Source organism: Vitis vinifera, chromosome 14, assembly GCF_030704535.1.
Source record: "Vitis vinifera cultivar Pinot Noir 40024 chromosome 14, ASM3070453v1".
NCBI lineage: Eukaryota > Viridiplantae > Streptophyta > Magnoliopsida > Vitales > Vitaceae > Vitis > Vitis vinifera.
The window spans coordinates 2619080-2636317 of record NC_081818.1 but is presented as its reverse complement, the minus strand read 5'-3'; the positions used below and the strand labels follow the sequence as shown (position 1 = coordinate 2636317).

At 33.2% G+C, this 17238-nt stretch overlaps 2 protein-coding genes and 1 pseudogene across 2 annotated transcripts; all 3 read left to right on the top strand.

Annotated features, from left to right (window-relative positions):
• The first annotated feature begins 9062 nt into the window (after nt 1-9062).
• LOC100244270 (germin-like protein subfamily 1 member 14) lies at nt 9063-10082 on the top strand. The gene is made up of 2 exons (XM_010661313.3): nt 9063-9235; nt 9357-10082. Exons 1-2 carry the CDS (start codon nt 9109-9111, stop codon nt 9890-9892), a joined length of 663 nt encoding a protein of 220 aa, XP_010659615.1. The 5' UTR covers nt 9063-9108; the 3' UTR covers nt 9893-10082.
• Nucleotides 10083-11447: 1365 nt separating this feature from the next.
• LOC104881378 (germin-like protein subfamily 1 member 14) lies at nt 11448-12130 on the top strand (annotated as a pseudogene).
• A 2252-nt stretch (nt 12131-14382) lies between these two features.
• On the top strand, nt 14383-15395 carry LOC100249435 (germin-like protein subfamily 1 member 17). Its single transcript, XM_002284248.5, has 2 exons — nt 14383-14589; nt 14706-15395. The coding sequence occupies exons 1-2, from the start codon at nt 14388-14390 to the stop codon at nt 15239-15241; spliced, it is 738 nt and encodes a 245-aa protein (XP_002284284.4). The 5' UTR covers nt 14383-14387; the 3' UTR covers nt 15242-15395.
• The last annotated feature ends 1843 nt before the right edge of the window (nt 15396-17238 follow it).

Below are 17238 nucleotides of genomic sequence, written 5' to 3'. Positions count from 1 at the left end.
CCTCAGTCCACATATCAGCAGCCACCTCCAATGCGCATAAAAAGAGGACCAGACTAGAATCCAGACTTAAAATTCAGGAGTATAGACAACCTATTAGTTTGTCCTAGCAGACTTTAGCCATCCTAACAGCACTGTAACAAGTAGGACTGTTATTAACTGACCAATGACCAAAGTTTGGAGTTGGAAATATGTTCATAAATCAAATTGCAGGCAGATGCTAAATGAGAAGAACGTCTTGATCTCTATAAAATCTTGGGTGTTATAGAAATGCTACTGGTTATTCCTTCAAGCACCCCTCTTGCTAAGGCTCTTTCAGGGTTACAATTCCTGCTTTGCGGAATCTTGATATTATAAGAAAATGGCTCCAAATTCGTTTTCTCCGATCAATTGGAACCTATTATTCTCTTGACATACTCATAGAAAATGCAGAGTTTGATTCTTGGCCTACCTTGCTTCATAAAACTCAAGATTAGTATGAGATTAATGGTGGAGAGTTGTGATCTCCTTTATACTCAGTTCTTTGGCATAGGCAATCTGTTGGTATCACTGCATATAATCATTCAGTTGGCGCTTTTGTTCCTCCAAGTCAAAAGGATGAGAACTTTAGGCCTGCTATTTTAAACAGATGGAGATTAAGAATGGTTCTTGACGTGGCCAAGGGAATGAACCATTAGCACACAAACCATCCTACTACTGTACATGAAAATCTGAAGTCTCCAGATATTCTTCTTGATAAAAAACCAGGTTGACAAAGTGGTGACCTCCTTCAATATGAAGGATTCGCTAGAGCTAGTGGTTTTGTATCAGCATGTCGTGCACTGATAAACCTGCTTGAAGACCAACCAACAGAAGAAACAAAATCCATTACCTATCAGAAAAACCTGTCTCAAATCTGTCCAACAGAAGCTGAATCGGTTGAAACTCGAATCATCATACTTTTCTCCTCTGTTGTGGCTCTCAAGAGGTCTTTATTTGACACCGGAAGCAATCCCACTTCTGAATCTGTGGTTAAGCCCTTTGCTGAGAGAGAAGTGACTTCTTTTGGTTTGATTGCACACCTTGAAAGTTAGTGTTTCAGCTGGAAATATTAACTCCTGAGCTGCTGTGAAGGATGAAATCTACAGATTTACAGAAAACCGGGGGCACTTATTTAACAGTTTGTGAGAGGAGGAAGGGATCATAAGAATTTGAACTCCTCTTGGAGATGTTTCTCAGGACCAGAAGCTGCCCCACTTCCAGTTATATTTATTGGTGAAAATCTTGAGTCACCCAATTGCCTACGGATAGGCATCCTTGCTTACAGGCAATCCCGAACATGGTGTACAGCTGAACTAATAATCTGTCATCTGACAAGTCTTGGAGATGTTCCCTGCTTCAGTTGTGTTCAGAAAGCTCAGAGTGCATAAAGAAGCTTGCTGAAAGTATCTTAAACATGCTACAACAAAACAATCTGTATACGAATTTTGATCAGCCTCGGAAAATGCCAGAAGAGGGCAGAATGCGTTTTTGGGATTCAATGCCAGTGTCACAGCCTCAATCACACCTCCAGGCTCCACCCACATAATTGCCACCTCGCCACATATCATACTCCTAATGTTTCTTTTCCTTTATTTTGTGATTTTATACATCTTAAATATGAATTTCAAAATCTTTTTCCATCAAAATAACTTTGGTTTTCTTCAAAATTCCTTAGGCTTCTAGGTATAAAATCCAAATTTTAACATGCTATTTGCTGCCACTTTCCTTTGGGCATGCACTATCTCCTTTGATTTTTTTTAACTATTTTCGTGATTTCCTTGATTTTCAACAAAGCATGAATAAACTTCATGATTCCAAACAATGGAATTTATGGAACCAACTCATGCAAAATTAATTAGGGCTTTGGTGCTTTGGTGGGGGCCCGACATTCATGATACTCTCTTCAATATTGTTTGCTTGATATGTTGATTTTTTTTTATTATTCTTGATGATATACGTGAATTCGTTTCATATTTATTGTTGAGATATCCTTGCTTCCCCATAGAGATGTGGATGCTTGCAAATCAGGTACGCCCTTTCTACCCTACAACCCTAAAATTCTATGAATGTGTATATTCTCATGAGCCATGTCCATGTTTGATGCCATAATTGATTGCCTTGATGCTTGTTTGATCATCTTTGATAAAAATGTATATTATGCGTCGTATTTTCAAACTAACCTTTGATGTCTTATGACAGCGCTTGAGAAGCAGTCCAGGTACGTACCCTAAATCTTCTTCATGATTGTGATTGGTTTTCCTATTAAGCATGCTATTTTCGAAATCACCTAGCCTACTTAAGTATCCATGATTAATCGGTTAATTGCTATATTTCCCTCAACTTAGTCAGTAGAGACCTCTATAGGGCTTAGAGGGGTGCTACCTTTTAAAGGTACCTTCCTAATAGGTAACCTGATCCCCGAACCTAGACTCAGGTTTTTCAAAGACATGCCTTTTTTCCAAAAATTATGGAGTCACTTTTTAGGGTTTTTCTTTCTTGTTTTATTTTTCCTCTAAAATAAAAATAAAATAAGTGGCGACTCCAATTTTTCCAAAACTAATTTTTTCAGTTTTCCAAAATAAAAAGCGAGTCTCGCCGATCGAGTGGGGACGCACGTGAAAAATGCGGGTCCACAACTATCACAAAACATCAAAGGTTGGTTTAGATAGTATATCACCCAACATGCACTTCATCATAAATAATCGAACAATATAACAAACATCAAGACACCCAAGCATTATCAAACATAGGCATAATTCACAATGACAATCATGTTTACAGAATTTAGAAGGTAGGTGATAGGGGGCATACCTGGATAGCATAGATAACTCATAATACGCTTCCTCGGGACATAGGGGGTTAGATAATAAATAATAAAATAAGAAATCCTAACATACATATCTAATTAGCATAGAAAAAATGATAAGAATATACAAAATAATCAAGTATCACACACATCTTGTATACGATTCTTAAAAATAGATAGATATGATTTCAATGAGTAACAAAGGTTGTTGCAAAAAATAAGTTTTGAAAAGATTTTTTTATGTAGAGGTTTCACAAATTCCCCAATCGATATACACGAATTTAGCCTAAAATTATCCCATTTGTTTGGGATCACAAGCTTGGATTCGTGTCTTATTCAAAACCAAAATTTTCATTGGAAGCCAAGAAAGATGCAAACTGATCAAAACATGGTTGCATATTATTATTATTATTTTTTAAAAAAAAAAAGAGATTTTGATTCTAAAGACTCTAAATGAATTTTTTAAATGCACTTTAGGAGGAACATTTTGAGGAAAGGTTTCTTTTTAAAATAGGAAAATGATGATTTTCAAAAGACAATATTCAAGCATCAAACATAGGCAGCCAAAGGAAAACTAAATCACAAAATAGAGATTTAGACAATCATGTCAATTAAAGTGGTGAGAATAGGGTCAACTTTCATCGGCTTCCAGTGGCCTTAAAAAAAAGGATTTGACCAACAATTACCAAGGCAACAAACTAATGACTTCCTAATCAAACAAACTAACAAAAATATTAACCAAAACTGACATCTAGATTTCGAGAAGCGCATGAATTAAGATAAAAATCAATCAAGGGTTAACAACAAACATATGGAGATAATAATATGGGATCAATTAAAGTAAATTAACACTTTAACAAAATATGATAAATAAAAAAAACAAAGTTTAGCAAATTTGAAAATATGGAAACAATAACATGCAATTGACTAGAATATTGACTACCCAAAATTCCTAAAAAAACTCAAACTAAATATTAATAAATCAAAACCAAAATATGTCATACTGAAAATATGAAAATAACAACATGTGATTGACTAGATTAATTAACCAAAATTATAATCAACTACTAAATTGGATATAAATGGATTAAAATCAAAATTAATGAAATCAAAAACGCATGAACACATTCAAACTAAGAAATAATATACTAGATTAAATTAGAATTAAAAAACATCAACATCATCTAATAAGATTGGCTAAACTATCAAATTTGAAATTACAAATATATTTAAACTAAAACAAATAAATAAATCAGCAAATCAAAACTAAACTAAAGTTGAAATTAAAAACATGGAATTTATCTAAGAGGGTTAGTCAAACAATTGAATTAAAATCATGAATGCATTCCAATTATAAAATAAATTAAATTCAAACTAAATTAAAATTAAACTCTATTTAATAAGATTATTTAAACCGATGAATTAAAATCAACAAATGCATTAAAGCCTAAACGAATTAAAACCAAATTAACTAGAATTAAAAAAAAACACAACTTTATTTGGCACAATTATTTGAACTAATGAATTAAGATCGGTAAATGCATTTAAACTAAAAACAAATTAAAACTAAACCAACTAGAATTAAAAATACAAACTTTATTTGATATGATTACTTAAACTAAAGAATTAAGATCAACAGATGTATTTAAATTAAAAACAAATTAAAATCAAACTAACTAGAATTAAAAACACGAACTTTATTTAACATAATTATTTAAACTAAAGAATTAAAATCAACAAATACATTTAAACTAAAAAACAAACTAACTAGAATTAAAATCACAAACTTTATTTAACATGATTATTTAAACTAAAGAATTAAAGTCAACAAATACATTTAAACTAAAAACAAATTAAAATTAAACTAATTAGAATTAAAAACACGAACTTTATTTAACTATCATATAGATTAGAATAAACTAGCATGGAGCTAATGAACTACGGAAAAAAAAATACATCTAATTTTATAAAAAATAAAATAATAAAAAAAATTTAAAATAGTACGGATCAAGATTTAAAAGAATTCATCATAAAGAATTAATTAAACTAATGAACTAAAATCTAAACTAAAAAAATGCTTTATCGAAAACGAAACTAACCTGTGTTGTGTCCCAAAAAAAACTACTTTCTTGATGCGTCAAAGCGGCAGTCCGAGTTTTGTCTGAAGTCCTCTGCTCCCCCAAAACTGTACGTGTCCTCTCTGGAAAAAATCCTCCGCGTGTTCTCTCTAAAAAAATCCTCTCTTCTGTTCCTTCTCTTCTTATTTATATGGCAGCCCACTCCCATGGAATATTTTTATTTCCTTTTTGGAGATGCGCGTGGATATGGGAAGTCCATATGGCTCCCGCTAATAATCCAATGGGTAACATGGCAGCTTCTCTTCGGCCAAAGACTGGCCTACAGCCCATGCCGCCACTTACATCGATCGAATAGGAAAACCTCGGCAGTTCCTGTCATTCCAATAGCTTAGTTTTCTTCTTAAGTTGCTTCTGGAAGCTCATCAAGCAGAAAATTGGCCCGTAACTCATTTAACTCTAGTTTCAATCTTCAGAGGAGATAACGGTATCCGAGCACTACAAGCAGCAGTACTAACAACAGTAGCAGCAGCCCATATCCAGTAGTTTGTTGTCTTTTTTCACTTAAGGATGGCTCTTGGAAGAGAATCTGGGCCTCTTTGTCGATTCCTGTGCCTGATAGTGTTCTCCTTTTGTTCCTTGGTGGGTGAAGCCCATTGATTCAACAATCTTAACGAATGCCTTTGATTCAGCAGATGTGAAGAAATTTTACACAGTGAATAGATGAGAATCTTTGAGGTGAGTGACTTGGAGATTGGGCTTAGGTTTGATGAGAGGTCAGTCTGTTGTTTTCTCGGCATCTGCTTTTCCCCTTTCTTCTCCCATTTTTTTTCTCTACGCACTGTATATGGTCCCCCCACCTTGCAAGCTGCTCCTCTTCAGCTGTGATCCCCTCTCCTTGATCGCTCCCAGTCTCATGCAAAATTAAAAATAAAAATAAAATTAAAAAATAAAATAAAGTTCAAAGAAAAATCACATAATTGGGAGTAGAATAAAATCAAGTAGAAAATCAAATCACATAGCTATAGAATCCAAGATGTCAATTCATGGAATTAAAGAATGAATAAATAATTGAGAAAAAAAACAAATAAATTGATAAAGGCATAAAAATAAATATTGGACATATGCAATTGATGCAACATATTATAATAATTTAAATGTCAAACTCAAACCCTCAAAAATAAAAATAAAAAATTCATTTCATGCAATATATAGTCAAGTCAATACTCATCTTATCTTGGAAAAATAAAATCAAGAACATGCCTAAGTGAACTATGCCAAAAGAAGTGTCCAAGTGACTTATTCTGGACATGCCTAAGGTAATCTCAGGTGAATGTGTGCAAACTGGGAGGTGTCTAGGATGTTTAGGACAGTGTCTAAGTCTACATTAATGGACAAAACGTGCTTCAGTGGGCCCAAGTGAACTAAGTGTCCTAAATAGGCCTATGGTGATGCCTAATGGGCCAAGTGTACCTATACGGGCCTAGGGTGAGGCTAGGTGGGCCTAACTAAGTCCAACCTAAAGTGTACCTAAGTGAAGTCTAATCTAAACTTGAAGGGCAGCCAAGGTCATAATGTGGAACTAGATAAATCCTTCAACCAAAGTCTCCGACGTGGCTCAAAAAAGGTAAGTAGTATGAGTAGCAATGGGCTACCAAGGAACTACTATGGAGCACTAAAAATGAATTTAAAGACATGTGTTAAAGGGACAAAATGGAGGGTCTACAATATCATATTTGAGAGAGAGAGAGAGAGAGAGAAAGAGAGAACATGAAGGGTAAATGATGTTTGGGAATGTGGGGCTCATATATAAGAATTATATCATATCATCATTCTCAAAAATTGCATTTATTTACCTTCAAATACTATTTTTCATGTTTAAGAAACTCTCACAAATACTATTATTTTATAAATAAAATAATAATAATAATAATAATGATAATAGTAATAATAAAATCATATGTTTATTATTTCACTCTTATCGTATTTAATTGTCTTTCTCAATTTAATTACTATGCAAAAGATGGGGTGGAAGAGTGTGAAAATAATCAAAACTACTTTACAAATTTTTCATGATTAGAGAACAACAAAAAATCCTAGTTTTATCTGTTAACCAAATCATGCACACATATGAGAAGAAAATTAAACATGAGATTTTTAACATGATTCAATACTCAATGTGATCCCTACATTGACAAAGTGCATCAACATTCAAGAATCCACTAGTCAAAGAAAAGAGGAGTATAATGATGAAACTCTAAAAAAACTCTTCTCAATTGCAGTTGTGTCCTCTAAAAACACCCTAAAAACATAATAATGTTAAATATATAATAGGGGTAAACTCATCATTCATAAGAAAAAATAAAAAATAAAAAATTCTCCCCCCAACATCCCAAGAGAAACGCAACAAAACTAATTTAAACTTTACAATCCAACATCATCCACATAGGTAGCCATTTTGTATATCTTTATTCTTAAAGTGAAGTAGTACAAAATAATAATAATAATAAATAAATTAATTAATTAATTAAAAAATGGAAAAAGGGAAAAAGAAAAATGAAAAAGAGATGTTTGTTTCTTTATTTGTTTATCTATCATTCTTGTCTGCAGTCAGCTTTCTTTTGTTTCATGGTATTTAGGATTTATGGTTACTTGGATTTGGCAAGTTCTTTTGTTTTAAACCTAATAAAAATTTCGAATATCTTAATTTTGGTGTTATTTTATTTTGAGAAATTACAAGATTAACGATCTCAAATGAATCTTCTTGAAAAGACATGATCATATTCACGCACATTATTTTATTAACAACAAAAAATAATTAGATAGGAGTTGGATCAAATGAGTATTTTATATGAGAAAATTTTTTCTTTAGGATATTGGTGTGAAACAATAACTTTTGCTACATTAACATTTGTTTTGTTTTTGTTCATATCACTTTAAAGTCAAAGGTTTGTTTTGTTTTTGTTCATATTACTTTAAAGTCAAAGGTTCTCGATACTAAGAATTTTTTATTGTATTATGATGACTCAACAAGAAGGGTTTATAATTTATTTTTTTTAAAAAAGTTAAATTTATGATTTCTACTTCAATTTTAACTTGTTAGTATATATATATATATATATATATGTATATATTCCAAATTAATAATATCAAAATATAGTAGATTGACACAGGTTCGGGTTTTCTATTTCCTAGATGATGTAATTTTATTTTCTTAGATACATCATCCAACTTAATATGCTAGATAAATCAAAATGTAAGCTCATGTTGAAATTTCCAATTAGAGAAGCCGGCTGGAAATCTTCTAGATCAGTACTAATTAAACAATTCAACATAATTACAAAATTGAAAAAGACAAATGGGGAGCACCCAAAATTTGACTTTGGCAATTGATGATCAGAAGCAATTAAAGAAAGAAGGTGACTCCAAGAATGCTAAAACCTCTGGAGGTTTTCTATTGGTACATAATTTTCTATGCATTTATGCCTTGAAAATTGACTAAGGCAATGCAGAAAGGGAGAGAGATGATCGTGTCTATGATTTGAAAACTGACCAGGGCAATGCATACATGCTAATTCAAGTGCATGGTCATTGGTTGGTTTACTAAATTCATTTACCAGTTGCATATGAATTCAAGGATCTTCACTTCAACAAGATTTAGAAAAGAAATATAAAGAAGAACAAGAGTTATTGTCTAGTCTTAGCCTGCACTTACTCTACAATCTTCTATTTGATTGTCCATAAACCACTTTTAAGGGTTTTCAAATTTTGGGTACTGGGAAAATAAGAAGCTCTGCCGTATTATATGCTACTAATTAATGCAACCTGAATACTTGACTTCATTTCGGTATAGCCTTCTGAGACTAGATCTTTGTAAGACACTTCCTCTACAAGCAGATTTATACTGAGTTCAAGATGTCTAACACAGCTGGAGTTTAGTTTTTGCACACAATCTTCTAGATAAGTAACCGGGAAAAGAAAAAACAACTGGGAGTAGTTGTAGAAGAACCATTCATCATTGAAAGTTAAAAAAAAAGAACTATTCACTGAAGACTTGGTTAGTCTATGCATGTCATATACTAGTAAAACAAAAGACTAATTCAAGGACTCTCGTCTATAAATTGACATGTTTCCCATGCAAAATTTCTCACCCCTCACCTCTAGCTCTCAACACAAAGATTTGTGATTGTTGGAGATACTACTCTAACAATGAAGAAGGGTGTTAGTTTCCTGGTAACTGTTGCCCTCGTGGCATTGGTTTCCTCTCTTGCCTCTGCCTCTGATCCAAGCCCACTGCAGGACACCTGTGTTGCCATTGATGAGCCCAAGGATGCTGGTATTTCTTTAGTAACTCATTGATCTTATAGCTATTTTCAGAGCTACTCTTTTTATTGATATGGTGAATATGGTTTGATACTAGTGATCTTTCTTTAATTTCTTTATCCCTTCTTATGCAGTATTTGTGAATGGAAAGTTCTGCAAGGACCCAAAGCTGACCGAGGCTGAGGATTTCTTCTTCTCAGGCCTGGATAAGCCAGGAAACACATCAAATCCAGTAGCCTCAAATGTCACTACTGTAAATGTTGAACAAATAAAGGGACTCAACACTCTTGGCATATCCATGGTTCGTATTGACTATGAACCATATGGCCAAAACCCTCCTCACACTCACCCTCGTGCCACCGAGATCCTAACTGTCTTGGAGGGAACCCTCTACGTTGGCTTTGTCACATCCAACACCGAAGACCGATTCATTAGCAAAGTCCTCAACAAGGGGGATGTTTTTGTGTTTCCTATTGGTCTCATTCACTTCCAATTCAATGTTGGGAAGACTAAGGCAGTAGCCATTGCTGCTCTGAGCAGCCAAAATCCAGGTGTTATCACCATAGCCAATGCAGTATTTGGATCAGATCCACCCATCAATCCTGATGTTCTCACAAGGGCCTTCCAGTTGGACAAGAAAGTGGTTAGCTACCTTCAGTCAAGGTTCTAGTGGGACAACCACTAGCAAAATATATAGCTCTAGAAGCTATGAACCATTGGTTTTCTTAGTTGTTTTTTAAGTAAGCATTTGTTATGTTCCCTCATCATAACCATAACATAGTAAGAGGGTTTATTTTGTAGCTCTTTGGATGTGGACTTTGGTCCTAATATTAAAATAAAGCAGTTTGTCTGTTAAACCATCTTTTTCTGTCTCCATCTCTATACAATATCCTGGATTAGCCTCTTTCTTTGTCTCAAAAAATCTTATCCAACTCTTTGAGCTAGATTTCGCTTGTAAAAAAGATCTGGATGACAAATCCCAGCTGCTCAATTGATTATATACAGGATATGCATCATATTGACTAAGAAGCAATACTTAACTAGTTGTCCAGAAACTTCTATACTGTTCCTTCGAGCATACTGCCATGGCAGAATTGTTGATAAATAAAAGGAACATTAGGCAAGTCTTAATGCTACAACTTCTTACATTTCAGAAATGGAAAGATGCCGTTTTGCTTCATCTGAAGTTTTCTTCATATACTCCATGCTGATAACAAGTGGGAGGAAAGTACATTTGCAGTCATGGAACAAACTTCAGACCCCAGCTTCTCATAATGGTCTAATGGGTCATGATACTAATCACAAACTGAGTATATATTGTCTGTCCACAGATTACTCCTTAGCTTTACCCTGGAAGAAGTCCTAAAACCCGAAGAGTACGTAGAATCCACTCTGAAGTCTAGAGCATGAGTTGTGGAAAAAAGGATGAGAAATGGGTGTAGTTGTTTAAGAATGGTTCAATCTTTACGGTGGAAAAATGCTATCCATTGAAGACTTAGAAAGTCTATCTGCCTACCATATAAATTAAAATAGGCTAATCTCAAGACTTTATCTAATTAATTGGTATTTTTTTCATGGGAAGGGTTTCTTGATTCTCACCAGAACATTAGCTCAAGACTTTAAATTAGAATGATGGTCAAAGCTTTTGTAACTGAGGCAAGCCTAATGAGCATAGCAGAAAATCTCCAATTTTTCCCAAATCTTTAAATTTATCCCAAATTTTCATCAATCTGAGGCAACCTAGAACTTACCAAGGATTTTTCAACTACTGTAACGCACATGAACCAGAAAGACACAAGTAGTTGGCTAGCTATTGACAACCGGTTCATGAAAAATGATTGACATTATTATATGACTTAATAACTTGTATTAAGTCATTAAATATATTAAATATGATTGGTAAAATAACTTAATATTATAATTTAAAATTACTTTGAACTTTAAGTAATAAGTTAAAATAATTAACTTGAACTTAATTTCAAATCCCTTTTACTTTATTTTTTTCATACTAATAAGAGTATATTTTACAATTATAATTTCATATCAATGACTCATTTTTTTATAATAAATATTTTATGGTCATCTTATATGTGTAAAATATTTTAAATACGATTTTTTTAATAAATAAATATATTGTTTAAAATTAATAAAAATAAATATTAGTTAAAATTAATGAGACTAAATATGTCAATTTAATGATTTAATTTTATAAAATTATATTTTAAGTTAATGGAAAGTTCTGCAAGGACCCAAAGCTGACTGAGGCTGAGGATTTCTTCTTCTCAGGCCTGGATAAGCCAGGAAACACATCAAATCCAGTAGCCTCAAATGTCACTACCGTAAATGTTGAACAAATAAAGGGACTCAACACTCTTGGCATATCCATGGTTCGTATTGACTATGATTATATGGCCAAAACCCTCCTCACACTCACCCTCGTGCCACTGAGATCCTAACTGTCTTGGAGGGAACCCTCTACGTTGGCTTTGTCACATCCAACCCCGAAAACCGCCTCATTAGCAAAGTCCTCAACAAGGGGGATGTTTTCGTGTTCCCCATGGGTCTCATTCACTTCCAGTTCAACATTGGGCACACTAATGCAGTAGCCATTGCTGGCCTGAGCAGCCAAAATCCAGGTGTAATCACCATAGCCAATGCAGTATTTGGATCAGATCCATCCATCAATCCTGATGTTCTCACAAGGGCCTTCCAGTTGGACAAGAACGTGGTTAACTACCTCCAGTCACGGTTCTGATGGGACAACAGCTAAGAAACTATATACATAAAGAAGCTATATACGAACCATTGGTTTGCTTGTTTTCAAGTATAATAATTAAGAGGGTTTATTTTGTAACTCTTTTGGTGTAGACTTTGGTCATGATATTAAGATAAAGCAGTTTGTCTGTTACGCATCTTTTTCTATGCCTCTTATCTCAATACTGCATCCGGGATTGGCTTATGTTTGTCTTTAAGAGTCCCATTCAAATCTTTGAGATTTCACTTATAAAAGAAGCTGAATAACAAATCTCAGTTGCTTGATTAAGAAGCCATACTTAACTAGTTGTAAAAAACTACCGTTAATTACTTCCAGCATACTGCTAGCGGAATGGGTGATGACGAAATGAATGTTGAGGCAAGTCCTTCACAATATTTGAAGGTCAAAACTCTAATATGAAATAATCAAGACTGACTATAGATGACTTGTCCATTGGTTTAAGGGGTGTTTGGTAAAACTTAGTATTTATTACTTAATGACTTATATTGAATTTAAATTGTTAACTTAAAACTTATTACTTAATTATTACTTTTTAAGTATTAAAGTTGTTTTGATAAAATTAACTTAAAACTTATTTTAAATCATCAAATTGACATTTTATTCTTATAAATTATAAGGTAAAAGAAGTCGGGTAAAAGTAGATGTCATTTAGTAGTAAAGAAGATTGTGAAAGAATTGGGTATTAGGGGTAAAAAGGTAAAATGAAGATGTAGATTTAAGATTAAATTAATCATTTTTTAATTTAAGTCATACCAATAAACTATTTTATCAAACATATTTAATTTATCTAATGACTTAAATTGAGTTATTAAATTACTTTATGTTATTAAGTTGGTTTACTAAAACCCAAGATTATATAGAATCCAATACTCTAAAGTCTCTAGAGCATTATGAGTTGTGGAAAAAAGGACGAGAAATGGGTGTAGTTGTTAAAGAATGGTTCAACCTTTAAATTAGAAAAATGCAATCCATTGAAGACTTGGAAAGTCAATATATGAACTCGTGTACACATAAAACATAGACTAGTTGAGGACATTTATTCTTCATATTACTTTAAAGTCAAAGATTCTTAATAATAAGAGTTTTTTAATGTACTCCGATGATTTAAGAAGAAGAGTTTATAATTAAAAAAAATTTATTATTTTGACTCCAATTTTAACTTGCTAGAAAAAATAAAATAAATAATCCAAATTAATAATATCAATCAAAACGTAAGCTTATAAAAATGACATGGTTATTTTGAAACGCATGGATTATTTATACGAAATTGAACAGGCCTAGCACTACATATATATAAAAGAAAATGAACTGCAATTAATTTCAGATTAGAGAAGCCGGCTGGAATTTGACTTTGGCAATTGAAGAAAGAAGGCCACTCCAAGAATGGGAAAACCTCTAGAGGTTTTCTATTTGTGCATAATTTTCTATGCATTTATGCCTTGACAGTCTATGGCAATGCAGAAAGGGAGAGAGATGATAGTGTCTATGCTTTGAAAACTGACCAGGGCAATGCATACATTCTAAGTCAAGTGCATATATATATACGAGAGAGAGAGAGAGAGAGAGAGAGAGAGAGAGAGAGAAGTGATCAGTTCCATGTTTTTGGAAAAGAAAAAGGCAAACCATTGTGACTTTGGCAAACTCTATGTGCATACTCTAAGCAAAAGATAGACTTGGAAATAAACACTGACACGGCACACAATTGGATCTGTTAATAAACATTTCTTTTCATGCAGTATTTGTGAATTATGAAAAGTTCGGCAAGGACCCAAAGCTTTCGTAATGTGTATTTTAAGGACTAATTTAGGCATCACCCAAGATTAAGAATGGATGTTAGAAGTCTAAGGTGGATGGTTTTATTAATAACATTCTCTCAAAGTGCAAGGGACTCCATGGTTGGTTTACTGAATTCATTTGGCAGTTGCAGATGAATTCAAGGATCTTCACTTTAACAATAAGATTTCGAAAAGAAAGATAAAGAAGAACCGGAGTTATTGCCTGGTCTAAGCCTGCACCTACTCTACAATCTTCTATTTGCTTGTCCATAAACCACTTTTAAGGGTTTTCAATGTTTGCGTACTGGGAAAACAGAAAGCTCTACTGTGTTATATGCTACTAGTTAATGCAACCTGACTACTTTCACTTCATTTTGTAAAACACTTCCTCTACATGCTGATTGATACTAAGTTGAAGATGTCTAACACAACTGGAGTTTAGTTTTTGCACACAATCTTCTAGATAAAGACTTAACGAGTAGTTGTTGAAGAACCATTCATCATTGAAAGTTCTTTTAAAAAAAGAAGTATTCATTGAAGACTTGGTTAGTTTATGCATGTGATATACTAGTAAAACAAAAGACTAATTCAAGGACTCTCGTCTATAAATTGACATGTTTCCCATGCAAAATTTCACACCCCTCACCTCAACACAAAGATTTGTGATTGTTGGAGATACTACTCTAACAATGAAGAAAGGTGTTAGTTTCCTGGTAACTGTTGCCCTCATGGCATTGGCTTCCTCTCTTGCCTCTGCCTCTGATCCAAGCCCACTGCAGGACACCTGTGTTGCCATTGATGAGCCCAAGGATGCTGGTATTTCTATAGTAACTCATTGATCTTACAGCTATTTTCAGGACTACTCTTTTTATTGATATGATGAATATGGTTTGATACTAACGACCTGTCTTCTTTTTCCCCTTTTTATGCAGTATTTGTGAATGGAAAGTTCTGCAAGGACCCAAAGCTGACCATGGCCGAGGATTTCTTCTCTTCAGGCCTGGATAAGCCAGGAAACACATCAAATCAAGTACGGTCAAATGTCACTACCGTAAATGTTGACAAAATAAAGGGACTCAACACTCTTGGCATATCCATGGTTCGTATTGACTATGAACCATATGGCCAAAACCCTCCTCACACTCACCCTCGTGCCACCGAGATCCTAACTGTCTTGGAGGGAACCCTCTACGTTGGGTTTGTCACATCCAACACCGAAAACCGCCTCATTAGCAAAGTCCTCAACAAGGGGGATGTTTTTGTGTTTCCTATTGGTCTCATTCACTTCCAATTCAATATTGGGAAGACTAATGCAGTAGCCATCGCTGCTCTGAGCAGCCAAAATCCAGGTGTTATCACCATAGCCAATGCAGTATTTGGATCAGATCCACCCATCAATCCTGATGTTCTCACAAGGGCCTTCCAGTTGGACAAGAGCGTGGTTAAGTACCTTCAGTCACGGTTCTGATGGGACAACAACTAAGAAACTATATACATAAAGAAGCTATATATGAACCATTGGTCTGCTTGTTTTCAAGTATAATGATTTAGAGGGTTTATTTTGTAATTTTGGTGTGGACTTTGGCCATACTACTAAAATAAAGCAGTTTGTCTGCTACGCATCTTTTTCTGTACTTCTATCTCTCAATACTATACCCAGGATTAGCCTGTGTTTGTCTAAAAAAATCTTATCCAAATCTTTGATATTTTACTTGTTAAAAACAACTGGAAAATAAGTCCCAGTTGCTTGATAGATTTCCCTGGAATAATTCTAAAAAACCCAGTGCTCTAAAGTCTCTAGAGCATGTATGAGTCGTGGAAAAAAAATAGATGAACCTAACAGCTTACTCATGTATACATAAAATTGGAAAAATTCAATCCATTAATGAAGACTTAGAAAGTCAATATATGAACACTTGCAGGCCTATTTGCTTACTCATGTATACATAAAACATAGACTAATCTAAGGACTAGTATGTAATAAATTTGACATTTTTGGTATCCGAGGTTTTTCATTTCTCACCAGGAGACACAGATTGGGACTGTTGGAGACAACCTAACAGCTTAGTTTAAATGTGTTTGTTAAGCATTCCTGTAATGCCCAGACATTTTATATAGGGATAAGATAGGAAATTTATAATAATAATAATATTAGTGAATTAATTATTTTAATAAAATGAAAGAGAGGTAAAAAGGTAATTTTTCCTAATAAATACCCTACGTATAAATTGAAAAAAAAAAAAAAGGGGAAAAATCCTTTCTATTCTTCTCTGAATTTTCATTCCTATTGAACGAATACCAGAGGACATAAGACTTTCAGATCTAGGGTTTGAAGAACAGATTTCTCTAGGTAAGATTTTTGTTTTCTAATTCTTAGATCTTATTTTAATATATTCGTTATATTTTTAACCTTAGGTAGGAAACCCCAATCTAGATTAGGGTTTGTGTTTCTTAAAAAAAAAAAATAATTAATTTTGTGGTGGATGACGTGTGATAGTTGTGTCAGCGTAAAGCCCCGTAGAATTAAGGATTAAAATAAATAAATAAATAAACAGCAATGGGAATGTGTGGATCCGTTGGGTGTGGAGTGTATGTTTTCTTATTTAATGTTTAATGGGTGATGTGTTTTGGAGATGGTAGGATAGATGTGGAAAGTGAGGTTTTGAAATAAATAAATAGAAAAAAAAAACATGTGGCAGAATAGTGATTAAAAAGAAACGTGGGGATCATGGAGACGTACTATGTGTGGGTTTGGTTATGTGGTTGAAAAGTCAATGACTTGTGATATTGAGGGTGGAAAAGAAAAATGATATATTGAGGATTGTAGGATAATCTTATTAAAATATGAAGTAGGTCCTAGGAAAAGTTGGAATAAATAATTAAAGAAATAAATTCTTATGTAAAGTGATGAAAGAGATTATTGTAAATAAATATTTTTAGGAAATTCAATTTAGTTTAGGAAAGAAAAATAAATTATTGAGGATAAATTGTTATTGGTTAAAAAGTTGGAAAATAATTTTTGTAATAATAATATTGACTTAAAAATAAATAAATAAATAAATTCTAAGATTCCCAAACCTATTTTAAATGAATAGTCAATAGTGTTAATAGTACCTTTTTGTTATGTTAGGTGAGAAGTAAATTTTGGGGCCAAACTTTTCAAGATTTGGAGTGCTTATTTGAGGTAAGGGAAATTAATGCAGTTATTAATTTTTTTTAAAACAATTTATATATATATATATATATACATTATTTGAAAATGTTTGAGTTATATTCCGTTTTATGCATAAATCAAACATGTTTTGCATGAAAAGTATGTTAGAATTTTATATTTGTTTTTGACAAATAAATGTGGAGATATTATATGTTGTAAATTTGAATAAATGAAATAAATATTTGACTTTGGTTTGTTTGACCCTTATCAACGGGATATAATAGTTGACTTTTGACTTTTGACCCTTGTCA

Excerpts from the sequence above, each read along its gene's own strand:
- LOC100244270 (XM_010661313.3), top strand. The coding sequence starts at position 9,109 with ATGAAGAAGGGTGTTAGTTTCCTGGTAACTGTTGCCCTCGTGGCATTG. Across the intron at positions 9,236-9,356 it reads TGATGAGCCCAAGGATGCTG|TATTTGTGAATGGAAAGTTC; the intron begins GTATTTCTTTAG and ends CTTCTTATGCAG.
- LOC100249435 (XM_002284248.5), top strand. The coding sequence starts at position 14,388 with ATGTTTCCCATGCAAAATTTCACACCCCTCACCTCAACACAAAGATTT. Across the intron at positions 14,590-14,705 it reads TGATGAGCCCAAGGATGCTG|TATTTGTGAATGGAAAGTTC; the intron begins GTATTTCTATAG and ends CTTTTTATGCAG.